Genomic DNA, 27,937 nt, shown 5'->3' with positions numbered 1-27,937 from the left:
CTACAATTATTAAAATACCAGTCTCTCAAAAAAACGGTAACGTATTTTTACGAAAAGACAGCAAAATTAGAGATGCTATCGTACCCTCTGGCTTATACCAGGCGAAAAATGGCTACATTAGCGCTCTTGCCTCAAATTTAGGCGACTCCGTAACATTTTTTTGGAAAACTCCAGTCGAAACATTGCCAGTCTCTGAATTAATTGAGATAAATCATTCGAGTTCTACAGTGTGCTCTGAACGCTCAAATCAATTAGATAATCTGTAAAACCTTATACGAACACAGCATTTGAATATGGAAGAAAAGGAAAAACTTCTTAAAATACTCCGGCTGAATTCCAATATCATTCATCGTGAAGATGAAAAACTCTCTTGCACTACTGCTATTAAGCATAGTATCAAAACAAAAGACGATCTTCCTATACACACCAAAACATACAGACATCCCAACATCCACAAAGCAGAAGTAGAAAGGCAAATTAATGAGATGCTAGCTGACGGCATTATCCAGCATTCTATCTCTCCTTGGACCTCTCCTATATGGATTGTTCCAAAAAAGTCCGATGCAAGTGGCAAGAAAAAATGGAGAATCGTGGTCGACTATAGAAAACTGAATGAGAAGACAGTCGACGACAAATTTCCCATCCCGAACATCGATGAAATTTTAGACAAATTAGGAAGAAGTGTCTATTTTACTACAATTGATTTAAAATCTGGTTTCCACCAGATTGAAGTTGAAAAAATTGACAGACAAAAAACCGCGTTTAGTACAGACAAGGGACATTTTGAATTCATCAGAATGCCCTTTGGGTTAAAGAACGCACCGGCAACGTTTCAACGTGCCATGAATCATATCCTCGGAGATTTAATTGGAAGATGTTGCCTTGTCTACTTAGACGACATCATCATTTTTGGCAGTTCTCTCCAGCAACACTTGGAAAACCTTAACAAGGTGTTGGAAAGACTTATAAAATCGAATTTGAAAGTCCAACTCGATAAATGCGAGTTTTTAAAAACAGAATGTGAATTTTTAGGGCATATAGTTACCCAAGAAGGTATAAGACCCAACCCAAACAAAATTGAAAAAATCCTAAACTGGCCAATACCGAAAACCACCACACAGATCAAGGGTTTTTTAGGAATTCTTGGTTATTATAGAAAATTTATTCGAGACTTCGCGAAATTGACCAAGCCTCTTACAAAATGCTTGAAAAAAGATGCAAAAATTATCCATGATGAAGAGTTTGTCAGTTGTTTTAATGATTGTAAACATCTTTTGACAACAGATCCAATATTGAAATATCCAGATTTCAATAAAAAATTCATTTTGGAAACAGATGCTAGCGACTTCGCTTTAGGCGCTGTTTTATCCCAAAAATTTGAAGACGGCAAGGAACACCCTATTGCCTATGCATCTAGGACGTTAAATGAAACTGAGTGTAATTATTCGGCTACAGAGAAAGAACTTCTCGCAATTGTGTGGGCAACGAAACATTTCAGGCCTTACATTTTTGGCACTCATTTCGAGATCCGAACTGACCACAAACCTTTGGTGTGGTTAAGACAGAAAAATGATTTGAACAGAAGGCTACTTCATTGGAAATTAGCCCTCGAAGAGTTAGAATTTGATATCAAATATAAGAAAGGTACCCTAAACGGAAACGCAGATGCAATCTCTCGAATAACTTTAGAATCAGAAAAAATCGAACTTAATGCCAATTCAGCGACAGACGATGACATGACTCAACATTCAGCGGACACAGACGACAATGACTTTATTCCATCAACAGAAAGACCTCTGAACGAATTTAGGAACCAACTAATTCTCGAAGAAAGTAACGAAGACAGTAGACAATCTGAAACCATTTTTAGAAATTATCACAGAATTACAATCAGGAAAATGAACTGCGGACCTGCAGTACTGATAAATATTTTGAAAGAATACACATCTACGAAACACACTACTGGACTTTATTGCAACGAACGAATCTTAGGAAATTTACAAACAATTTACAAAAATTATTTCTCAAGAGCGAAGACTTTAAAAATATTCTGGACTCAAAAATTGTTACAAGACGTAACCGACGATTTAGAACAAGACCAGATCATACAGAATCAGCATAATGGAAACCACCGAGGAATAAACGAAACCAAGTCCCATATCTCACGAACTTATTTTTTCCCTGGTATGAAAGAAAAAATCACTAGATTTATAAATATATGTAAACTCTGTCAGAAATCGAAATATGAGAGACACCCGTATAAACAGAAATACCAACTTACAGAAATTCCCTCAAAACCATTGCAGATCGTGCATATGGATATATTCATAATAAACAACAAAAACTATCTTACGGTATGTGACAAATTCTCCAAAATGTCAATGGCTATTCCTTTAAAATCACGAAATGTTATACACATATTAAAGGCATTAACACATTTCTTTTCTAATTTAGGAAAACCTTCTCTTTTAGTAATGGACCAGGAAGCTTCATTTACTTCAACAGCCGTTGAAGAGTTCTTAGAGGAAAATAACGTACAGTACCATTATACCAGCGTGGGTCAGTCTTCCTCAAATGGAACTATAGAAATAGTTCACAGGACCTTGAGAGAGCTTCACAACATACTATCCAATAAGGAATCCACGAAAAATCTGACCGAAACTGCGAAAATAAACCTGGCAGTATCAATCTATAACGATTCGATCCACTCACAAACGAAATTGACACCCAAGGAATTATTTTTTGGTATAAAAGATGGAGACTCAGTCCCAACAGACCTTGACGAAAGGATAAGACAAAAGGAAGCTCTATACAGGATCTATGCAGCCAAGCAAATAGAGGACAAAAAGAGATTTTTGGCCAAAGCAAACAAAAATAGAGAAGACCCCGATCGTTTCCATGAAAACGAGACAGTTTACGAGCGAAAAAGGAACAATCTAAAACACGAAGAGCGATACAAAGAAAACAAGATCATGGAAAACAAAGAGACTAATGTTTTAGACACAAATAATAGGAAAATTCACAAGTCTAAATTTAAAAGAAAACGAAAAACTTAACTTTTTACTAATACCAATTTTATAATCTCATTTTAGCAACACCAAAATGACCAAGACGATCAACCCTTCCATAATCATCATCATCATCATATCCATTGGAATTCCTTTCATCTGTACTTTCAACCCCAACCCTACACAACACCTAGAGATAACAGACCTAAACAATCACCCTGGACTATTCGCTTTGAGAATCGGTAAAGTATTCATTAAGGAGGGCTACCATACCCTTATCCATGAATTTAAGCTATTTGCATTCCATACTATTCTAAAGCAATACGAGACAACCATAAATGAATTAGAACAAAACCCACAAGTTAGTGAAATTACCGAACTCTTAAAACAAAAGGTTAGGCAAGCTAAAGTAGTATTTCAAAATTTGACTCCAAGACAAAGACATAAACGAAGTATTGAAATTTTAGGATCGATAGTGAAATCCATAACAGGAAATCTAGATAGCCAAGATTTTATAACTTTGAGCAATCAAATTAATACGTTGAAGAATTCAAATAACGTTTTAATTACAGAAGATAATGAACAAGTGAAGATTAACGATCTTTTTGAAAAACGACTAAATAATTTGACAAAACAAGCATTTAATCAAGCGATAGAAGTTGACAGATTCATTAGACAGGCTAGACTAAATTTAGATAGGGCAATAGACTGGCAACACATGCTACATCTTCAGAACATCATTTTTAATATGGACAACGTCCGCTATCAACTAGAAACCATCTTCGAGTCCATTCAACTTTCCAGGCTGGGCGTAATATCAAAAGCATTACTATACCCCACTGAATTGGATTTTGCAACAGAACTCTTAACCTCACAAGGCATTGAAATCAGTAGTTATGATCAGACTTACGAGTATTTAGAACCTTCAGCCTTCCATAATGGTTCATCTATCATACTCGCGGTAAAAATCCCAAAATTTAAAATCGGAAATTATCAACTACTCCGAGTTGAAACCGTCCCAATTGACCAAAAAGTCATACAGGTCAATGGAACGTACGCTATAATCAGCGAGTCGGAATCATCTCTAACAAACGAGAAATGCATTCAAATCGAGAAAAACATTTTATGCAACAGTCAAAACTTGGTTAACGTTACGAAAAACCAATGCTATCATCAATTATTGCGGGGAAACCCTGGCAGATGTCCATTTATCAGCAATAGCTTCAAAGAACCAGAAATAAGAGTCTTAGAAAACAATGGCATTCTATTAACGAACGTCATAAAACCAATAACACTCCAAAACAGTTGTGGCTACGGACCAAAGAACCTAACAGGATCGTTCTTCATTACATTTTTCAACTGTTCCATTAACATTGGAGGTACCCACTACGATAGCAAGACACTTAGGTTCGAAACTAAATTGGACGTTATCCCACTTCATTTCGTCGAAGTCAACAAAACCTCAACAAAGACGGACCCGGTGGAAGAAATGCAATTATTGCAAACAAATGACCGGCACAGAATCAACCTTTTGGAGACTACTAATCATCAATACAATTCGATTAATCTTGGGAGCCTTATCATATTATCCTTGATCATAATTACTATTTACATTTGCATAAGTAGAAAAATACGAGGTATTAGAGATTTCATCCATATCCAGACACCTAGCAGCACATCATAACAAGTTGACCCGAGACGTCTCAATCTAAGGCGAGGGAAGTTATGGACATTACTGTACACCAACACCGGACGCACCATTCCTGACACAGCAAATCCTTGCACATGGCATTTCTGATGCAACAACTGGACGCCCGACATTCCTGACGCAGCAAGTGAACGACCGGCATCCAGAACGACTCCAGCATAGCAACACGGCGACATCGACAACTCCACCAACGGACGTTGTACCCCTGATACCCCTGACGCAGCAGAACCGAGCTGGTAGCAGCAACGACGACAACGACAGCAGCGACGGCAGCAGAGCGGAGCCAACAATCCTTACGCAGCAGTAATCCAGTCCATCGATGAGTAGGGAACTTATATTAATTTTTCAGGAGCTTCAGTTCCAGTGAAACGTTTGAAGTGTGTAGAGGTTGTTCTCGTCTTAGGACGTAAGTAGTTTAAAATACTTAGTAAAAATCAATGTGTTAAGAATCCAAGTGTTTTTTTGAAAAACCTTAGAAGGAAAGAACTTACATAAGTATATATATAAAAATCGAAGCCAATCTACACTGACATTTGAAGCACATATTTATCATTCTCGTATTTTAACAACAATATACCAAGTACAACGGTAACATTCAATATAACCATATAGAATACGTTACATTTGAAAAAGAGGTTTTTCATTATCACTCTCAGCATTGAGATTACGTTTTAATTGATTCGGAAACCATATTAATTTTGTTGGAATCTGAAAACGGATACTTCTTATTCGAAAGCAAACAGTCTTGCGAATTTATTTTTTTCGAACAAAAATCACTCAACAAATCTCTTTAGAAACTTTTTGTTGGAATCGTAAATCGGATACTTCTTATTTGAAAGCAAATGGTCTTGCGTGTTCAAATTTTTGAGTAAAAATCGCTCAACAAATCTCTTAAAAAATACAAAAAACATTGAAAAGTTTTTCTAGTGAACGCGACCTATTTCAGACATGTTAATCGGTGTGCGCATTCATTTTGTTGAACATGCTGTGGTACATAATAAAATAGCCGTCGGCTGAAACCAGTAAAACCCATTCTAGAAAAAAAATCAGTGAAAACGTAATTTATAGCGGAATCTTGACGATTGCATGGTTATATTTTCTTGAGCTTGGACTTAAGATATAAATAATAAAAGCTTGAAAACCTGCATACTTAATAAAATGTTCGCACGTTTGCAGATTCTGCCGACAAAAATGCACATCAAATTTCATTGGAAATGGATCCTGGCGATGGTTATCTGAGCGTAAATTCTACCTGCAGATACTTCAGTAACTTTGATTCCTGGCCCTCAGTAGTGAAACAATTCTTGAAAAGTTGAATTTTTCTTGTTGTTAGTGTGTTGAGATAAATCTATGAAACCACCTACAAACAGCGCTTGATTTTAACGAGGAATAATAAAGGTTTTATTTGAAGTAAGTGATCAAAATTATGGTCGCCATCCTAGATTTCAGCTTGAGCGTGAGAGTTTGATCAACTGCACATTTCATAATTGCTACTCCGTGATGGATATTGGCCTTGGCCCCTGACACAATAAAAGAGATTTTTAAGGCTGTTCGTATCTACGCGAGTTCTCATATGCAATTGTCGAATTTTGTGTGGAAACAAAAGCAGAAATTTTCCCATCCTTTTTTTTGTTAGGGAATTAGAATTACGTTGTCCATTGATGTAAACTTTTGTAATATATCCCAGTCAATTGCTATACGTGTCCCCTTACCCTTCCATCCCTTTACTTTTGCAAGTAAAAACCAAACTAATATCAACAAAGTCGTCGGAGCCAATGAGCTAGTGAAGTTGCACAAAGAACCACGGCGCCGGCTACGCTCTTACGATCTTAGGTAAAGAAAGAAGGAAGTGTTACAATCATTGTTGCCATAGACTAAGCTTACTTTGCCACCGTAGCAAGTGAAGCATTTTTGACCTCTTACCCTTCGCTCTACATGCTTATCAGAGATGCCAGATATACAGACAAATCTGTATTATACAGACTTTCTGTGTTGCAATACAGACACGCATAAGCCTACAGATTTTATACAGACATTTAGTATAATACAGATATTACACAGATATCTGATATTCTACATAATGGTTTTACCAGTATACACAAAAAAACGAACACAGAAACCAAAAGTCACTGTAGCCGTTGCTGGAAAAAGTGAACTAGGAACTGAACACTTTGCTGAACATATTAATCTTGCGTTTTTGAGAGTGAAATCATGACAACGGGAATCGAGTCAGGCTTTCGGGGTTTTTATCGGCCCCGTGGGCACTAATCTGCCTGTTTCGCCCCCAGTAACAAACAGCTGATTGTCTCGATCGATTGCCATGCAGGTTATATTGGTGAAAAGACCGTTTGTTCCATTCGGAGCAATATCCAACGTTGAAGAATTGCTTAAAATGTCCCAAACCTTGAAGGTACTATTTTTATAACCGCGAGACTTCTGCCATCATGTATCAGTTTAGCTACATTACGACGAACGACGATTTTTATCACGGGAAAGACTCTTACTTCTATGTGTTACTTAGATTTAAAAGATAAATTAGTTATCGATTAATCTACCAACTATGATAGCCTCGAAAAAGAACAATCAAAACAAGCAATAAAACAAAACAATCTGACAGGTCGACAAATAATTAGGTATCAATGTATCGGTAACTTTTTTTCGCAGCGGTATACAGACTTATACAGACATTTTTATGGATTATACAGACTTGCCAAAAAAAAGTCTGGTATCTCTGATGCTTATATACAGATTGTACAGCTCTTTTTCAGCCTCGTTAATTGTCCTGCCAGCAATTGGGTTGTTTAGCTATTCACGGATTTCTGATTTTTATGTATCAGCTAAAACAGTGTAATTTTCTGAGATAAGCGTAATTTTTTTAAATTTTGTATCATTGTCCTTAAACTTTTAAATGAAAAAAAAAATCGCTACAATGACAGTTGGTATATGGGCGAACTGTCATTGTAGCGAATTCGAGCAGTTTTAATTCCTGAATTAAAAATTAAATGACAACGATAGAAAATTTTTGAAAATCAAGTTTTGTTTAGAAAATGTAGCTTCTTCAGATGATATAAAAAACTGATATAGCTAAACAACCCAATTATAAGTACATTCATCTTTCTGACATTTTTTAAAATTATGCGAAATGGAAGGGTCAAAGGGGGGGATGGGGGAGCCTGAAATGAATCAATGCGTAAAAATCCTTCTTGACACCGTATCAGGGCTCAACATTTTCGAAACAAAACAATGAAACTGATTATTCCGCGCTGTCACTTCGATTCGAACAGTTTCATTTCCACTTGATTCCTTCCGGTTGCTGTCATCGAATCACTTCATTCGCTCTTTCCCGTCTGTTGTTCGCCGGATCCTTTCAAATGAAACTGATGACTATTTCAATTGACGGAGTGACGGAGAAAGAGACTCTTTCCTTTTCTTCAGCGTCTCAATTGAAACTAGCACCGCATCGCGTCGTTTGATGATAGTTTTCTAATACCGCAAACCACAGTCAAAACGGCAACGGCATCCAATAAATACGTCACACAAATTTCGATCAAAATTTCGGTTTTTTTTTCGCTTTTGATCACTGCGTAACCACTTCGGATTGTGAAACTGGTTTTGATGTTCTCCGTTTCATACCCTTACGGTTTTCTTTTCTCCCTCGTCCATATATTTGCGCAAAGTACTGTGTGAAAACCCCCTGTCTCCGTTACCGCTCATTGCAATTTCCATTGAGAATCGTCATGTGAGAGTGACGGTGATAATCTTTTCTTTCAATTGAAACGGATTTGTATCAGTTTCTAGCCCTTCAGTTGTCAAACTCAAAGCAAGAGCTTTAGAGTAGTTTTCATGTGACTCACGAAGAGCTTGAGAATGATACAAAAGCTTTTCAATTGAAAGTGACGGGTCAAAGCGTCACTATAACCTGATAATTTTCAATTGAAAATGACTTTGTCAGGCTCTGCACCGTATGGTCTGATTTTACTAAGACTCGATCTCATGACCATTCTCTAATCAAATCGGATTCTGTAACCCTCATTGGCCGCCATCTTAATGTCGAATTCGTTTTCGTGGTGTAGCTACACATGGACTACACTTTTCACCCCGAAATTATTTTTCACTTTCCGGACTACACTTTTTCTGTCTCTGACTTCACTTTTTTTGTCCCGGGCTACACCCTAAAGAAGCAGAGTGTACTTTTGGTAGTTTATTTTGGTTCTCGTTCCACGTGGTAAAGTGTCAGGTAAATTTTTTTCAGCACATTTGCGAGATGGTTATATGAAATGGAAATAAGACAAAAAGATAATGGCGATAATGACCAAAACAAAACAAATTGACAGCTTTCTTTATTATTACGCACACCAGTGCAATTACCCTGAAAATATTTTTTTTTAAGCTGAAAAGTTTAGTCCGGGACGGTGTAGCTACACCGCGAAAACGAATTCGAAGTAAATTTCATTATTTTAAAATTCTTTTTTTCCATTTTCGTTACCATCGATTTTAAATTTAGGACCTCTATTGAAAAGCTAAGAAAAAATTATTTAAAATTGGTTTATAAAATTATAAGTAAACAATCAAGTTTAGAGCCTTATTAACAAAAGTCAAATAGACTCGACTCGACCATGTACTTAAAATAAAATGAGTTGTAACTCGTCGGAGATTCTGTTATATGGCCCTTAGTTAACCCTTCTGCTAATATAAACGTTTATCGGTAACAAGGTCATCCTGTGGTGCCGCCTGTGGTAAATATAACCACAGACAGACATCCGAGCTGAGTTATGAACTTGTGTGAAGATTTTTGTAGTAGCAATTCGTAACCAGATAGCGCTATCAGTACACCAGCGAATATATATTGTGGCAATAAGGTCACCATGCGGGGCTAGTGTACAAGTGATTTATAACGCAATACTCTTTTAAAATTCCCACAAAATTTTCGATCAATGTTGATCTTGGACGTCTGTCTGTGATATAACTTTGTAGGTATGTGTGTGCGTATATGTTTACGTGTAATGTGTGTACGAGGGCTACATCCGAACCCTTCTGTATATTCGACACAGACTTCGCATCCAACTATTAGTGTTAGCACAGACAAACAGACGTGCCTCTTCGAAGAAAAATCTTAAAAAATCTTCGTCCTTATTCGAAACGTTACACCCTTGCACCACCATTCGAGTCGTCAACTGGGATTTATCTCATAAATAGCTTAGGATTTTTCCGATTCCCACTGTTTTAAGGCACTATATTGTGCTCTGGTTCGTCCCTTTTTTGGAAACTGCTGCTGTAGTGTCCACATCAAACCTCGTGGAGTATAAGAATCGAGCGCATACGCATATTTTTTTGGTCGATGAAATCGTCATCGAGTGGCACGTTTGTTTGTCTATGGTGTTAGTATAGAACCAATTGCAGGGCTAGCGCTACGATCCTATTGACTATAACTATCTTCCGTAGCTGAGATTCGAGCATACGACAACTGACTTGCGATCTTGCCTCGAGAACAACTGAAAGGTTGTACAATACAGTGAATTTTATATTGGTTCAAAAACCGGCTTATTGAAAGAAAAATTGTGTTGAGTTTCAGAAATTTGTCAGTAAAATCGGGGACGTTAGCCGAAGTTAACACGTACTATCGATTTATTGTCAGCTTGAATAGTGATACAGATATTACAAAAAGAATACCACGCCCATTGTGCTTAGATTCAAAGCACTTTCACATGCAGTGATGCAACATACACAGATTAATCTGTATTTATATAGATTTTCATACAGATATCTGTATATGAGCAATTCCCGCTGAGACTGTCCCACTATTTGCATGATGGTATTCAAAACGACTCAAGTTATGTTTTTTTGGAAGCCCATGTTGAACAAGTAAAGAAACTGCATTTGGTTATTTAAATTGATGGACCCCCGTTAACTAAAAATCGAAACTTTTTAAAAATTTTCGTTTTTCTTCAAAACTTGGCTCACCAAAATTGCTCTAAATCTTATGTTTCTCTATAAAATTACCTAAGCCAACATATCATTATAAAGAGAAAAGATGGGACCTTCTTTGGCAAGTATCGCCATACTGGATTTGTCCGCCATATTGTTTTCGTTCAGGAAAATTGATTTTTGATTAGGTGCACACCCACCTACCTCAAATTTTATTATTCCATTCGAAAGATTATGCTTTTTTACATAAATTATGTGAAAATTAGAGATGTATGTTGGTTTGAATAAAAACAATAATAAAATTACCAAAACCTGTTCGACTCGACCGTTCGAATTTTCGTTAAATCTTCTCTCACTAAAAATGCTGTAACACATGATATTCTTCATAAAATGTTCTCAACCCACCTCTCATCAGAAAGGAGATGAAAAGACTTTCTTTTGCATATATATACAGAGACATGTATATTTATGTCAGTGTGTAAAGTTTTGATTTGATTAATATAGAGGGTAATATTCCCCTTGCGGTGTGAAAGAATGAAGGGAGTGTGTCCTCTGTTTCGTCTGGACGTGCTTAATTCTTGGTTTTAGTTGGCCTGCAGCTTCTTCAAAATTGAGATTACTTACGTACTCGAATTGCATTACAGTAGTGTATTTGATACAAAACAGTCAATGAATTCGATTTCGTAAAATTAACACGATTTAATAATTTTAATAAAATTAAATTTAATAAAATTAACACGATGAAAACTGTACCTATATGGTGCACTTTTGATTGTACCTCTAACCACATCGCGAAGTTAAATTTATTTTTATATTGCAGACCTGCTTCGTTGAATAAAATTATTTTTAATTAAAAGCGAAAGCAAACAGTGTCACAATCGCCTGACAATTTTCAATTGAATATCTTTTGAATCCCCTTTTTAGATGTTTTAGACAACATGCATACATATTGGAAATATTCTATGAAGAATATAATGTGTTACAGCTTTATCAGTGAGGTAAGATTTAGCGAGAAACCAAACGGTTGAGTCGAACGTGTTTTGGTAATTTTATTATTATTTTCGTTTTAGACAACATACATCTCTAATTTTCACATATTTTATGTAGAAAAACATGATCAAACGTAATAATAAAATTAGAGGTAGGTGGGTGGGCACCTATTCAAAAAACAATTTTTCTGAACGAAAACAATATTGCGGCCGAATCCAATATGGCAACTACCCACTTTGATATTTGCAAGAGAAGGCCCTATCTTTTCCCTATCTAATGATTTGTTGGCTTAGGTAATTTCATAAAGGGATTCAAGAGTTAGAGCAATTTTGGTGAGCCAAGTTTTGAAGAAAAACGGAATATATTAAAAAAGTATTGATTTCCAGTTAACAACAACAATTAACAATTTGATCAACCAAATGCAGTTTCTTTACTTGTTCAACATAGGCTTCCAAAAACATTACTTGAATCGTTTTCAATACCATCATGTGAATAGTGGGCCAGTCTCAGCGGGAATTGCTCATATACAGATTACAGATTTTCTGGAAATAATATAGAAATACACAGATTTTTCTGGTTTTCATGAGGTCACGAATTAAACTCCTTGATTTAGTTGGAAAAGGAAAATGAACTCAAATGCTGTTGAGCGTGTTGGAGGGTTTATTATATTTATATGTTACGCGTAAGCGTGTGCATGAATGAGTCGCCGAAATTATGTTAAACAAACTATTTTGCGTTTTTTCTAAAGAGGAACATGTCCAGAAGAACACGGTTATATGGGAAAAAAGCGATGGTGTTATTTTTTCGCTCCCATGCACTTTTCGTGTTTCTTATGGATCCTATAACAACTGTGTAACTTTTCAGATCGATCGGTGAAACGCCCGATTTGCGCCCGATTTTTAAAGTTTCCATAGGATATTATATGGGAAATTTCACTTTTTTAAAACTTATTCTCTATAAATTTCCAGTTGGGTCCTAAAAATATATCGATACATGATAATTGTAGGAAATTTTCCTGGGAAAAACTCTTCTGAAGACCGTAAGGCGCTACAATGCTTGTAGAAACGCTATTCACCCCAAACCGATTGAATGTCTGAAGGACGGCTCACCATTGAATTTTACTAGCAATACTGCTGCAGCATGCTGCTGTTGCAAATTCAACCATGTGATGAGAAATGATATCGCTTAAATTTATCTTGGAGGCTTCCCCGAAGATACTATGAGCAAAAATCACACTTTGAAAATTAATTCCACGCGAAATTATTTCCCATACTTAAGCAAGTCTGCAATAGCAGCAGTGTTGCTGGAAAATTTCAATTGTGAGCCGTCCGTCAGACATTCAATCAGTTTGGGGTGAATAGCTGTTTCTACAAGCATCGTAGCGCCTTTCGGTCTTCAGAAGAGTTTTTCCCAGGAAAATTTCCTACAAATATCATGTATCGATATATTTTTAGGACCCAACTGGGAATTTCTAGAGAATAAGTTTTGTAAAAGTGAATTTTCCCATATAAAATCGTATGGAAACTTTAAAAATCTGGCGCAAAACGGGCGTTTCACCGATCGATCTGAAAAGTTACACAGTTGTTATGGGACCCATAAGGAAAAGTGCATGGGAGGTAACATTTATTTTTTGTCCCACCCTAATGTCCAGTACATATGCAGATTTTAATGCAGATTTTTTGAAATTTCATCAAGGTAACGTTTTCTGAGCTTCGAAGTACAGATGAAAATGTGGCATCACTGCTTACATGTTTACGCACACAAACACGTAAAGACTTAAACACACAATTCAAACTTACACGCACATATGCACATAAAGCCGCATATACCACATGAATGAAAAACGAACTCAGTATTTTTCGATCAGCTGATGTCGATCGCGTGGGATGAGTTGAAAATTACGGATTTGTTACATTAGCATTGTATTAGGTAGGTTATCTTAGGTTGTATTAGCAGGTTGACTTCGTTACTCGTCTAATTTTATAAATGCATCTTGCAAGATTTGTTTGACAGTCTCATATTTGAAATCAGTGGTTGCATACGTAATGAAAAGCGTGCTTTTTCGGTACAACTCAATATGGTGGCCCTCCTAGCTGATCCCGAGATACGATGCTGGCCTGACAAGCCAGTCGTCGTAGGTTCGAGTCTCAGCTCGAGAGAGATCAACCCCAATGGTTTCGCGTCATATTTTTAAGGGCTAACATCTCATCGTATGTGTAAACGAGATAGCACATGACCATCACTTCACATACACCTTTGTATAACAGCTGACAGCGGGCACAAATGAGATTTAGCCCAGGACATGAGTTCATTGTTATTTCATGTTATTCGGTATAGCAGCGGTTCTCAACCTTTTTTTGTCCGCGTACCCCTTGGCGATATTTACAAAATCAATTGTACCTAGGGTTACCATTTGGTCGGGGTTAAAAATCAGGACAACTTTTTCCGGTACAAATCTGATATGAGGTGTTTTCTTTTTGAGGTATCAATAAATAAAACACGTAATTTGAGATTGGACTTCAAAATACGCCAAAACACTCATTTATTTATCTAAGGTATTTCTCAGACGATCCAATTTTGCCACTTTGATTCATTAGGCGTTAATAGATAAAGTTTTACACAGTTTTCTGATTTTTATATATCAGTTAAAAGAGTGCAGTTTCCTGAGCAAAACGTGATTTTTGAAAAATGTTTATCGTTGTCTTTCGATTTCTAAATGGAGAATAACAAACTGCTCGAAATACCTTAAATGACAGTTTTTCCATATACCCGTGCGAAATGTAATTTAGGGTGTTTCGAGCAGTTTTTTTATTCTTCATTTAAAAATCGAAGGAAAACGATAAACATTTTTTTTAAATCACGTTTTGCTAGAAAACGCGGCTTTTTCAAATGATATGTAAAAACTAGTATGCAGCTTTTTACGCACCATAGTGGCGGCCGCTAAAATGCAAAGTAAGTATCAAAAGAGAAATAAATCTGGCAACATATCTAGATAAACATTTCAAAAGGTCCTATTTGCTTTCATCGTTTTTCCGAAGCGTATTTTAATTTCGGTAATGGTTCAACTTTAGTAGCTCTCCCAAGCGTAGTTTTCGTTCAGAAGGCTAGAGTATCCCTCCGCTATCAACTTGTGCAAATAACGTGTCATGAAAGGTGTTTGATGAGTTGTGGTGATTGAATGAAAGTGATCGTTTGAAAAATCTTTTGAAATGTTTATCTAAGTATGTGTCGCCAATTCCTCAGAAATCCCAAAACTGACGTAAGCAGAGAGGTTCGCATAGCTAAATTTCTACGCACATCATAGACAACTTCGAAATCGAAATACGTTTGCCACCAATCATTAACACACAAATTATGCAAAATTCGGACCCTTGAATCGCATGATGGCCACTTACAATCAATACTGCGAAACCATTGACTTTATAATGTCTCGGCATGAACTTAAACACTTTTTTAGCTCAATACGCAATCGCAACGCTTATTGAAAAAAATAGTTTGTAAGTAAACATTGTATTAGAATATTAGAATATTGTATATTGTCTACTTCTGATTGACGAAATGAATAAAGATATAACGAACACGCATTATAGCGACCGCCATTATGATGCGTAAAAAGCTCGATAGCGTTAGGACTTAAAAATCAGATAGTTGAGGGTTGCAACGACTAAACAATTTCTCTCGTCAGAATTCAACCAAAAAAAATCGATCAAAACGAGTCCGTTTCGTACTGGAGTCAAAGTAAAAGTACTGAACAATCTTCAACATTTCTGAACATCTGGCATCATTCAGAAAAATCAGGACAAATGCTATAATATGAAAAATAAATCGGGACGCTCCAAACGGGTCTCAATATCAGAACATGTCCTGCTAAATCAGGACGGATGGTATCCCTAATTGGAATGTTCTCGCTGAGTGGGATTGAGTAGTGGTAGATCATGTTTTCGTAGTCTAATTCAGGTTTCAAATTGAACAATGGTTTGATTGATTGCTACAATCATGTTTTAAGAGTAAGTTTAAACAAAAAAAGAAGTATTATAAAGAAAAATTGCTTTGTCCGCCATTACTGATTTTTCTTTCGCGTATCCCCTAAAAGCTTCCGCGTACCCCAGGTTGAGAACCGCTGCGGTATAGGGTTGTCAATGGCCTGGGAGAAACTGTTAGTGTCAGTAGGATCGTAATGTAAACTAAACAGTTAGCTGCGTGAAGTCTGTGTATAATAAACAAAGCGTTAAGTTTCGAATAGGAATGTAGCACCAAGGTTCCTCTTTTAATATGGCAGCCAAACTAATGATGGTGAATCATGTTTTGATCACCTCAAAAGAAAGCCTTATCATTTCTACCTATAGCAAAGTTAACATCGAGAGTTGATAAAAAAACCCTACTTTTTGGCAATTCCAGCAAAAAAAGTATCCTTTTTTCATTTTCAATCAATTGATTTTAAATTTTGTTCAACTAAGGAAAAATAAACTTTTCGTGGAATTTTTGAAATTAAGCTTTTTCATTTTTTAACATTAGTTGCTAACCTACTCGAATATGCCAAAGGCACATAGTTTCCTACTTGTATCAATTCATAACTCAAAAAATATTTAAATTTAAAATAAAAAAACTGTACTATTACAAACAAAATAACAAGTTACTTGCAACATTATTTCTCTAGTTTAGAAAAAATGTGAAACAGTCCAATATAGATCTGTTGGAAATTGTTGGAAAATGTTGGAAACATGGTAAATTTATGTTGGAGGGCTTATGGGCTAATATCAACTGAAAAAACCAAACTTCGAACGTTACTTTCGTTTTGTTTCGAAAGAAAACTGAATCTTTTGATGGTTAGAAACGTGTTCCTAAAATTTAAAATTGCGAATATTTTAAAATGATTAGGATGTTCCAAAGATGATAATCGTAGAATATTTATTCCGATCATAATAATACCGTAACATAAATTTATGATTTATATTTCCGCATTTTTAATCTCGGGAAATAACGTGATCCAAACCACTAGTCGACGAAAGCGATGCAAATAGCTGCCCTAAAGCTCAAAAAAACGACCTTAAAAACATAAGAGCTTTTGAACAATTTTCATAAATTTTGGTAATTGCTCGCCAGCTTTGCCGCTTCTACGTTTGTTTATCGAAAAACTAATTTGAGTCTCTGAAAAAAGTTATTTTTGCTAGGAGCACAAAAATTCACAAACATGGTTAAAAGGGGACAATCTTTCATTTTTTCCAGTTGAACTTTAGGGCAAAACCTATGTTCACCAGTGTACCTAGAACCTCATCGAACGCGGAATGCGACAGCTGTTTTCCCAATGTCATGTAAATGTAATTACAGAAACCGCGGTTAAATGTAAATTTCTACCTAGAACTGTACAGAACCAACAGCAAAGTGATTATGGACGTAACACGTTACACCCTTACGATGGCATTTCTCTAGTGCATTCATGAAAAATTACCACAAAGTAACAAATAGCAGTACCTATTTTTCACTGAACTTCGCTTTTTCATTTTTCACATCTCCAGCTCAATGCAGAATGAACATGATTTTACTAGTCTAACTTCCTTTGAAAATTTTTGTTTAATATTGTTTTTTTGCCGATATCCAAAAAATAACTAGCAAAAATAAACAGCAAAGGCATTCTGTATCCTTTTCTGGAACATTAAAATCATCAAGTTTTGGTTTGACTCTAAACACAAAGATGATTAAAGAATAGTTTTGATTGAATTCGTTCAAAAGAACATTAAAATTTTCAGCAAACCCAGCAATAAAGCTAAAACAGAACTCTAAAGTTTACAATTCAACTACAACAAGCTCTGTTAAGGATATTGAAGTTTTTGCAGTATAAATCAAAATAACCAAAAAATGGACACCGATATTCAACTAAAAAACGTTGTTATAACTCAACAACAGCTTATAATATTCAGAACAATTCCGAAGAGAGCAAATCGAATCCCAATTATTCTGAACAATCGCCCTATCATCTGAAATGCAGTGATGTTTAATTACCATGAGACATTTTGCCGGAAGGAACCTTGGTTGAATTTTCTACCGAGGATTCTGATGGTACTACTTGTTCATACGTTGTTTCTCCAGCTTCCTCACACATGTCTGGTGCGGACCAGCGTCGTTTTCGAGATAGTGATGCATCGATAATACCATCATCATCAGTATCGTTTGCAAAATTAATAGGCGGTAGTGATGTACTGCTCGTTACAACTCTATTTGCGCTTAAAATGGATGACGGTACTGATGTTGAGGTTATGATTGTGCTCACAGAGGAAGTATATGGAGTCGTTGATGAGGAATTTGGAAGAGTACATCGATTCATAAACATCGCAACCGGTTGATCGTTTGACTCGCGAAAGTTATCCGAATTGGTTCTCGACGACTTGGAATTCAGAAGTTGTGAATCGAATGATGTTTTTGGCTGTAACCGCGTAGGCTCGTAAGGTTTGCTTAAATTGGCAGCAGAAAATGGCATTGAAAAAACCGGCACTGTTGGAAAGCTGCTGAACGGAGGCACTGCGGGTGAACGGGAAGAAAGGGAAGTAACTGATGTTATCGGAACCGAACCGACCAAAGAGGGCGGGAGCGTTTTCCGTGAAAGGTTTTGAGGTAGATACTGCTGTTTCTGTTTTTCGTCCTGGTCGTAGTTATGCTCATTTTTTTCTCTGGTCAATCGCAAATGTTCCGCTGGATAAGAAATCTGATATGAAGTCTGATGTTGCAGGCTTGATTGATGATTACCATTGATATCGTGTTGATGTAACTGTTGCATCGACGATTGATGTTGTTCTATATGTGGCTGAGAGAGTGCCGTATATGATGTGCACGAAGATGAGGAAGAGAAAAGGCCTATTTTTGGTTTATCACGAGAAATAAGAGAGAGACAAATGTCGCCAACTTGTAGCCTTTGGCACTTCAAGCCGAATTGCTGCAGAGACTTATCTGGACTACACGAGGCCCAGCCCTGTCCATATACGAAAAATGGATGCTCTATTGCTGCTTCGATGTCAATCTGCAATTAGAAAACCACAATTTAAGTTTATTAATCATGAAAATACATGTGTTTCGTATGAAGGTTAAAAAAATGAACATAATTTACTATCTCTAACTGTGTTGCAACAAAAGTACGAAGTTTGACTTCGCACTCGCATACAAGTGATCCAACATTATCAAATTGTAAGTTTTATATTCAGGAAGTTTTGAGCGCATGATTCTGTACCTTTCGGTCTATATTACCATCATTTCTTAACGAAATCTTCACAAAACAATAAGCCAGTCATCAAACAATACTCTCTGCCGAGTTAATGCATGATGTACGAAAAGTGTGCAAGCGATTGAGAATAGGTAATTAGAAAGGCCGAGTAATACGTCCTGCGGTGGTGTAGCGGAAACGTTAGAAGTTGTGGGTTCGCGTCCCACCTGCTGTGTGTAGGAGTTATTAATGACCACCTTTCTGTATAACATACGCCCAGCGTGTTGCCCCATGTACGATCGAGCCTGTTGGTGACCACTAACACCACAACGAGCGGCGAACTACCGAAGTAGTTCGCCACCGCCATCATAATTTTGTTTCCTTACTCATTCGTAAAGTTCCACTCTTGTAGAGCAGAAAATAAAACACTTTTTTTCTCGCATACTTTTAATTAGCCGCGCTTTCTTTCTAAAGAAGATATATCACGGACTTTCTCGCTAAACGTTTCCGATTTTTCCTGTAAGTCTCATTATACAACAGGTTATGGTGTCCAGTACGTGAAAACCGCGAAAAATCCGCAAGTGCAGTGAAATTTTGAGCTTGAATATTATTTTCTTTTGTTTGTGAAGACTGTCGATACTACGCGGTTTGAGTCCAGAACAAAATGGTTGATGCCACGAGGGTTTCTTTTCCCAAGCTGAGCCAGCACAATTGGCCGTCCTGGAAACAACGGATGGAATGGCTGCTTGAAAAAGATGAGTTGTGGGCTACTGTCAGTGATGCGAAGCCGGAACCGGTCACGCCGGAGTGGCTGAGTATGGATCGGAAGGCTCGAGCAAACATTGGACTATTCTTGGAAGATAGTCAGTTCAAGTTGGTCAAAAGTGTTACTTCTGCTAAGGAAATGTGGAATGCACTCAAAAAATGGCATGAGAGTGCAACGATGTCCACCGTTGTACATTACATAGGCTTGTGTTGTAGTGCCACTATGAGTGAAAGTGATAGTATGGAGGAGCATTTGAATTCCATGGAAGAACTATTCGATAAGTTGGCCGCCGCCGGACAGAATTTGGACGTACCGTTACAAATTGCGATGATTTTCCGCAGTGTCCCACCGTCGTACCGGTCGCTCGTGCAGAATCTGAAAACTCAGCCGGATGCAAACTGGACAGTCGTGTCAGTTAAAGCAAGTTTGTTAGACGAGTACAATCAGCGCATTGAACGCGGTGAACGGGAAACGCGTGATCTGAAAGCATTGAGATCGGACGCGAGTGGCGAACGGAAAGAAAAGTTGTGTTTCTTTTGTAAACAACCGGGACACTTTAAGAAGGACTGTAAGAAGTGGTTGTCTATGAAAAGTAATTCGAGCAAACGCCGGGATGGAACTTCTAAGAACAAAAGCGCGAGAGACAAACAGCCTCACGGTGCTGCAAGTGCGGTTTGCTTTATGGCGGGCGGTGGTCTATCGGGGTGGATTATCGATAGCGGCGCGACGTGCCATATGACAGGCGACCGGCTGTTTTTTGCGTCACTGGAAAAGTGTGCGGTTTCGAGTGTGACTCTCGCGGACGGCAAGAAGACCAGCGTTCGCGGTACTGGCGATGGTATCGTGTTCGGTGTTAACGGACAAGGTGAAACCGTCGAGATTACACTAAAGAACGTGTTACACGTGCCGGAACTCGATGGAGGACTGATTTCGGTTAGCCAGTTGGTGGCGAAGAAATTTGTTGTAGAGTTCAACGAAGGTACATGTGAAGTGAAAAATCAAGCAGGTGAGACTGTCGTCGTTGGCGATAAGATCGGTTCCCTCTACCGTTTGCGATCGGAACACGGTGTCAGGAAGATCGAGAGCGGTCACGGTAATTGTCAGCATCTGTGGCATAGAAGGATTGGTCACCGTAGCCCCGATGTCTTGCGTATCATGGAGAAGTCTGTAAGTGGATTTAAATTTAACGATTGCGGCATCAGTACTACCTGTGAGTGCTGCCTGAAGGGTAAATCAGCTGTAATGCCGTTCCCTGCCAAACCTGAGAGGCGCACATCACGTCCGTTGGAAATAATTCATACCGATCTATGCGGTCCCATGGAAACCGTTACACCTTCTGGGAACCGCTACATAATGACTTTAATCGATGATTTTAGCCGTTAAACGGTGGTCCATTTGCTTCGGAAGAAAAGCGAGGCTGCCTCCAAGATAAAGCAATATGTTCGTTGGGTAGAAAATATTTTCGGTAGAAAGCCTCTCGCGATTCGCTCTGATGGAGGAGGCAAGTTTCTCAACCGAGAGCTGCAATCATTCTACGAAAGCGAAGGCATAAGGGCACAGTTCACGACACCGTATTCGCCGCAACAAAACGGGGTCGCCGAACGAAAAAATAGATCGCTGCAGGAGATGGCGATTTGTTTGCTGGCGGATGCAAACATGGCAAAGTTATACTGGGGTGAAGCAGTAATGACGGCAGCGTACCTGCAGAACCGGCCACCATCCCGAGTGATTCCAACAACACCGTTTGAGCTGTGGACAAGACGTAAAGCGGACATTAGACATTTTCGTGTTTTCGGCTGCGGAGCCTATGAGCACATTCCTAATATGAAACGGTTTAAGCTAGACCCAAAATCAGTTAAGCTACGTTTCGTCGGATACAGTGAAGACCACAAGGGTTATCGTTTTCTCGACCAAACCACGAATCGGATAACCATCAGTCGAGACGCTCGTTTCCTCGAGCACGGATATAAGTTGAAGCAGCAGCAGCAGGATGTAAGCCCTGGAAACCACGAACAGGAGATTGAGATCTCGTGTAGTCAAATGGAACCGGAAGCAGAACAGCGTAGTGAAAGCAGCTTCGAAGGCTGGGACGATGCGAATGACGGGTCGAATCAAGAGGATTTTATTGGATTTGACACCGAAGTCGAAGCGGAAGAAGCCGAAGATGAAGCAGAACCAGACGACGCAGGCGAAGAGAATCATGAGCTACGTCGTGAAGATCGCAGATCGCGTGGTGTACTGCCAAGGCGGTATAATGATTTCACGGTAGGTGTAGCCGAGTGTTCTCCGGAAGAGCCGGTGACTTACCGGGATGCTATGAAAACTGCTGAATGGAAGAACGCGATGGATGCGGAAATGCAATCACATTTTGAAAACCAAACGTGGGAGTTGATTCAGCTTCAGCAGTGGATATTTAAACTGAAGCGAAATGAAATAGACGAGGTTGTCAAGCATAAGGCGCGCTTGGTGGCCCAAGGATTCAATCAGCGGTTCGGTATAGACTATTTGGCGTTTTTGCTCCAGTTACCCGTTTAGCAACGCTTCGTACAGTTCTAGCAATCGCTGGGAAACGGCAGATGTTTCTGCACCACTTTGACATCAAGACCGCTTACCTCAATGGAACGTTGGAGGAGGAGGTATATATGCGTCAACCTCCCGGGTATGAAGCTACAGGCAAGGAGGCTTTTGTTTGCTGTCTCAAGAAGAGCATTTATGGGCTCAAACAGAGTGCTCGCTGCTGGAATCGCGCGCTGCATCAAGTTCTAACTCGTTTGAAGTTCAAACAGTGCCAGTCCGACCCTTGCTTGTATCTACGAAAAGACGGAGGCAAGACGGTTATTCTGCTGGTGTATGTAGACGACCTACTGGTAGGTTGTAATATTGAGAGCGTTATACGCGCCGTTTATGCCGCCCTTCGTGACGCATTTGAAGCAACCAATCTAGGACCAGTTCGTCAGTTCCTGGGATTGGAAGTTCTGCGCGATAAGGGGTACTACAGTATTCGTTTGACTGGCTATATCGAGACGCTGCTGACCAAGTTTGAGATGAGCGAATGTAACGCATCGAAAACACCTATGGAATCAGGATATATGCGCGAAACCGAAGACAGTGATCAGTTCACGGATACAACAAGATATCGAAGTCTAGTTGGTGGCCTTTTGTACGTCGCAGTAAATGCCAGACCGGACATCGCGGCGTGCGTTTCTATTCTTGGAAGATGCGTAAGTCGACCAACAGAAAAAGATTGGAAAGCTGCTAAACGCGTCGCAAGGTACTTAAAGGGGACCAAACAGTTTCAACTCAAATTCGGACCAGGAAGTGATTGGAATCTTGTCGGATACTCCGACGCCGACTGGGCCGGCGATCAAGTGAGCAGACGGTCTACTACAGGGTTTATATTTTTCTTCGGGCCCGGACCCATTGCATGGGTTAGTCGGCGCCAAACCTGCGTGAGCTTGTCCTCAATGGAGGCCGAGTATGTCTCGCTAAGTCAGGCGGCCCAAGAGCTGATCTGGTTGCGCAGACTGTTCGATGAGCTCGGCGAAGACACTAGCAAGGCGACAACCATATTCGAGGACAACCAGAGTTGTCTTAGTTCCGTGAAAGCAGAGCGTACCAACAAACGGTCAAAACACATTGACACCAAGAAGCATTTTGTGAAGGATCTCTGCGATCAAGGAGATTTGAAGCTCGTCTATTGCCCATCAGATAAAATGATCGCAGACGCACTAACCAAGCCTTTGGGTACCGTGCGTTTCCGAGAAATGCTGGCGCGCATGGGCCTTGGCCAATAATGGTCGGTGCTCATTACGGAGGAGTGTAGGAGTTATTAATGACCACCTTTCTGTATAACATACGCCCAGCGTGTTGCCCCATGTACGATCGAGCCTGTTGGTGACCACTAACACCACAACGAGCGGCGAACTACCGAAGTAGCTCGCCACCGCCATCATAATTTTGTTTCCTTACTCATTCGTAAAGTTCCACTCTTGTATAGCAGACAATAAAACACTTTTTTTCTCGCATACTTTTAATCCGCCGCGCTTTCTTTCTAAAGAAGATATATCACGGACTTTCTCGCTAAACGTTTCCGATTTTTCCTGTAAGTCTCATTATACAACACTGTGGACTATATTATTCGAAAATTTCCAATTACCCATTTCCTCAGCTAGTACATTTCTTTATCGTCAACCCACATTTACTGCTCGTAATCAAAATAAAAATAGCTCGACTTGCATTATAGTCAGTAGAATAAGACACTGGGTACATAAAATTATTTTTTTACAGCCCTCCCAATGCTTCTAAAACTCAAATGATAATTTTTCCGCATAAGCCTAGGGCTTCTTTCCTCAAGCCAAACAATAATCACGTTGTCAAGATGAATGGGGTTATTTTAAGTTGGTCCGACAAGGTTAAGTACTTGGGACTAATTTATGATAAAAAACTTATTTTCAAAGAGCACTTTGAGAGTATACAAGCCAAGTGCATCAAATATACGAGATGTTTATATCCTCTCATTAACAGGAATTCTAAACTTTGTTTAAAGAACAAACTTTTGATTTACAAACAAATTTTTAGACCAACAATACCGATCTGTACCAGCTGTACCGATCTGGTCAAGTTGCTGTTCAACAAGGAAGAAAACGCTCCAAAGGATTCAGAATAAAATTCTGAAAATGATTTTGAAGCGTCCTCCTTGGTTTGGTACACTCGAATTACATAGACTTACTGGTGTTGAACCATTAGAAGCTATGTCAAATAAAATTATTAACAATTTTCGACAAAAATCGTTGCAATCCTCAATTGCTACGATAAGCTCTCTTTATAGCCAATAAGTTAGCAATTAAGTTAGTTGTAAGTTTACTTCCCCTTTTCTGACAAGTAGGTTTAAATCCCTACGAATGATAAGTCCCAATTGCGAAAGCAAACAAATCCTAACAATTAAAATTACAAATTTCTAACAGTGTTGAGAAGTCACCATTTGTGATTGGACACACATACTCATTATTTACTAATATTTATCATAAATACTTAAGCTACTAACAAATCCCCCCTTAAAAAAAAAAAAATTTTTACAGCCCAATCTTAAACAATCATGATTTTTATAGTTTAGACCTTTGTGCACTGTGAGATTTTCAAATAAATCTTCCAACAAATATGATTATCATGAAATATAATATTTGAGATGTGTAGAAAATGTTCAAGAGGTTATTTCATGAAATTGTGTAAACGTGCTTTCCAATGAGTATTTCGTCATTCGAATCGCATGGTGCCTTGTTTCATAATAACGGTCTGTGCAAACTCCGTGAAACGGCATCACCTACGGGGAATTGTTAATCACACCAAATGAAACAAATGCCTATTTTGCTACAAAACAGGGTCTAAAAAGTTTCCAGAGAATATATTCAAAAAACCAATATCAATATATTTAAAATCACATATCAATTGCCTTTTTATTTAATTACTCTTTCACCAGTTCTTTTTCGATACGCTATAGGAGATTTACTTTTCCTCGCTTCAACAAAATGAGAGAATAGAGCTTATACTTACTCTTGATCGGTTGTCGTTGTAGCTAAACGTGATTATCACATTGTTATTACGTGGAGTAATTCTAACCGCAGTCGATTCGGCCAGTCTCAGGTCTGACGACTTCTCGGCCGTTTGTACTAAGTCTTCTGTTCTAACGTCTTCAACTCTTTTGCATTCTCCTGCTAGCTGAATTAATGCACCCTTGGTGAAGTTTGTTGTCGATCCGTGTTCAAATGGTCTATAACAAAAAAATTAACATAGGAAAATTTTAAAATTATTTTTTTGTATATTGTAAACAATCTTTTAAACGCATATCAATTTTATCTCAGCATCATAAGTGTGAAAATCGGAGAGAGGGAAAGAGAGAGAGAGAGAGAGAGAGAGTGGGATAGAGAGAGAAATAACGAGTAATAGAATAGACAACTTTTGCATGTTCTTTTTTACTCAATATTATTACTGATTGTTTTTTAATTCAATCATCTCCAAAAAGCATATACCTGAGTGAGATCCGCACCCACCGCATTCCCCAGTCGAGACCACTAGACACATACTACGCGGTGGTGCAGTTCTACCATTGGATCAGGCCATTTGAGAGTAAGGGAACTTTGCACGTAATATTCGTAATATAGCATGTAGCTAGTAACAAGAGCAGTTGCACTTGGCAAAATAGCTTTCTGTTTATTAAAAACCCAAATTAATCCACCTAGCGGTCAGACCCAGCCTTTCTCATTAAAACTTATTATTTGTCTAAATAGATTTACATGAACACTTCAATTTTCAGAATAAAAATACAACAAACATTTGCTGGAATTATTTATTACTCTAAATAACAAATTTTTGGTAGCCAGCAGTGAAACTATACCGAACATTTAAAACATAACATTCAAACACATATGAACATACATTAACAATTGCAAATAACATGGAATAAATATGTTTCGAATATATGACGCGAAATATTTTTTTAAATCGTGGTATAACCGAAACGTCACTGTAGTCATGTTTAGGTTGGACTCGATTATAAACCATTCGATAAAATATTATTTTAGATTCGATAATTTATAGAAGAATTTTTCTCTATTTCAAATAAAATTTTCTTTTCACAACTTTTAATCACGTGTTCAATCGTTACTACCGTTCATCTGATACCAATATTGTTTAAATCGGTTGTGTGGTTTGTGAGATAATGGAATATCGTGATTTTCACATTTTAATACATTACTGACAAAATTTCAGTCCGATTACAATGAAATTCAATAGGATGCTATGAGGCAGCTAGACCTTTTATTTGACACTAATTTCGTGAAAATTGGTTCAGCCATCTCTGAGAAAAATGAGTGAGTTTGAATAATCTTTGGAATATGTTTCTTTTCAAAGATAGATTCCACATTTTCAAACATAACAGACAAAGTAAAAGTCCGATTGCAAAACAAATCAATAGGGTCTTATGGGGCAACTAGACCTTCCATTTGACACCGATGAAAATCGGTCCAGCCATCTCTGAGAAACATGAGTGAGATTGAAAAGTCTTCAGAACACGTTTCTTTCCATAACTTTTGAATCACATATTCAATCTTTATAAGATTCAAAAGTTAAGGGTTTTTCAGATAGCCCGTTTATTTAAAACCGATTTTGTTTATTCAAATCAATTATAAATGCAGCCATTCAGGCGCTATTCGAGTACTAGAGGAAATCGCCTGCAAAACAGATGCAAACTATTTACTTAACATAGGTTCGGGGTCGTTGGAATAGTGAGGAACACTAGGAAGGGGGATTAAAAACTTTAACTGATTTTTATTCAAGTTTATCACTTTTACAATCTGAAAAGAAGTGCCGACAGATAAAAAGATAGTGAACAAATTGATATACTTATGTTTGTACTTCACATTTCGAGTATTTCGTCTCAATACACAAGCGACTTTATGAACTGGGTAAAATATGTTCCCAGCCTATCTGATTACTAAAGCAGGCATTAGACAGAGCAAATATTTGCTATTTTCAGTACGAATTTTATGTGCACATGATAAAATCCGTACTAAAAATAGCAAATATTTGCTTCGTCTAATACCTGCTTAAGAAGTGGGATATCGTTCACAAAACTGCGTAAACTATGCAAAATCATGATTTTATGCTTAATTTGCTTCTAAACAAAGATGACTAGAACAAGATACCTGATTTCCAGGTTTTTTTTCATACATTTTGCCACGACACCTTCACAACGGTTAGTGCTACCATCTGATGACTGAAATGCGCATAAAACTGGCAGCAAAAATATTTGTTTCAAGTAGTGCTAAAATATAGATTTAATGTTTGGTGTGTTTGGCAAGACGAGTGTTGTAATAAAATACTGAATTAAAAGTGTAATATCAGTGATAATGTTAAAAATCGCATTAATATAATGCGATCAAGCACTAGTGAAAAAATGTATAGGTGTGTGTATAATGGCAACACATGGTTGTCAAGCAACACTCATACGATGCATATTGACGCCGGTGTTTCAATTCAACGAATTTTGCCAGGCGTGATGACACCAGATTAAAGATAAGTGTTCACTTTTTTGAAATATTCTTCATCAGGACTAAAAATGTGTAAGTTAGTTTGCTTTTCTATCAAAAGTGCAATGCTTCGAGGTTACATCATCAAAGGTGTGTTGCTGTGCTGAGCAATTGTTCCTGGGGATGTGCAAACTTCAAAGAACTTTTCTGAACCGGTCATTCACAACTCCGAGCAGGCTAATAGATCATCTCACCGAATCTCTTTAACCTCACTTTTCTGACTGGTAGAGCAACCGTGTGCGTAGTGGAAATGCTGCTCATTTT

The 27,937-nt window shown here is 37.9% G+C and overlaps 1 protein-coding gene across 5 annotated transcripts in view; it reads right to left on the bottom strand.

The window, feature by feature from the left end:
- Positions 1-45: 45 nt before the first annotated feature.
- LOC129719195 (uncharacterized) overlaps positions 46-27,937 on the bottom strand; it is a 218,412-nt gene continuing 190,520 nt past the window's right edge. For 4 of the 5 annotated variants that reach the window (XM_055670699.1, XM_055670703.1, XM_055670701.1 and 1 more), the window contains 2 exons: positions 25,140-25,356; positions 46-18,643 (listed from right to left, as the gene is read on the bottom strand). In XM_055670699.1, the coding sequence (XP_055526674.1) occupies positions 17,624-18,643; positions 25,140-25,356 (1,237 nt within the window). In that variant the 3' untranslated portion in view covers positions 46-17,623. The remainder of the gene's footprint in view (positions 18,644-25,139; positions 25,357-27,937) is intronic. The other variant, XM_055670702.1, reaches the window with a different exon arrangement.

This window comes from Wyeomyia smithii, chromosome 1, assembly GCF_029784165.1.
Source record: "Wyeomyia smithii strain HCP4-BCI-WySm-NY-G18 chromosome 1, ASM2978416v1, whole genome shotgun sequence".
NCBI lineage: Eukaryota > Metazoa > Arthropoda > Insecta > Diptera > Culicidae > Wyeomyia > Wyeomyia smithii.
The sequence above is the reverse complement of the archived record's forward strand: the minus strand, read 5'-3'. Positions and strand labels throughout refer to the sequence as shown.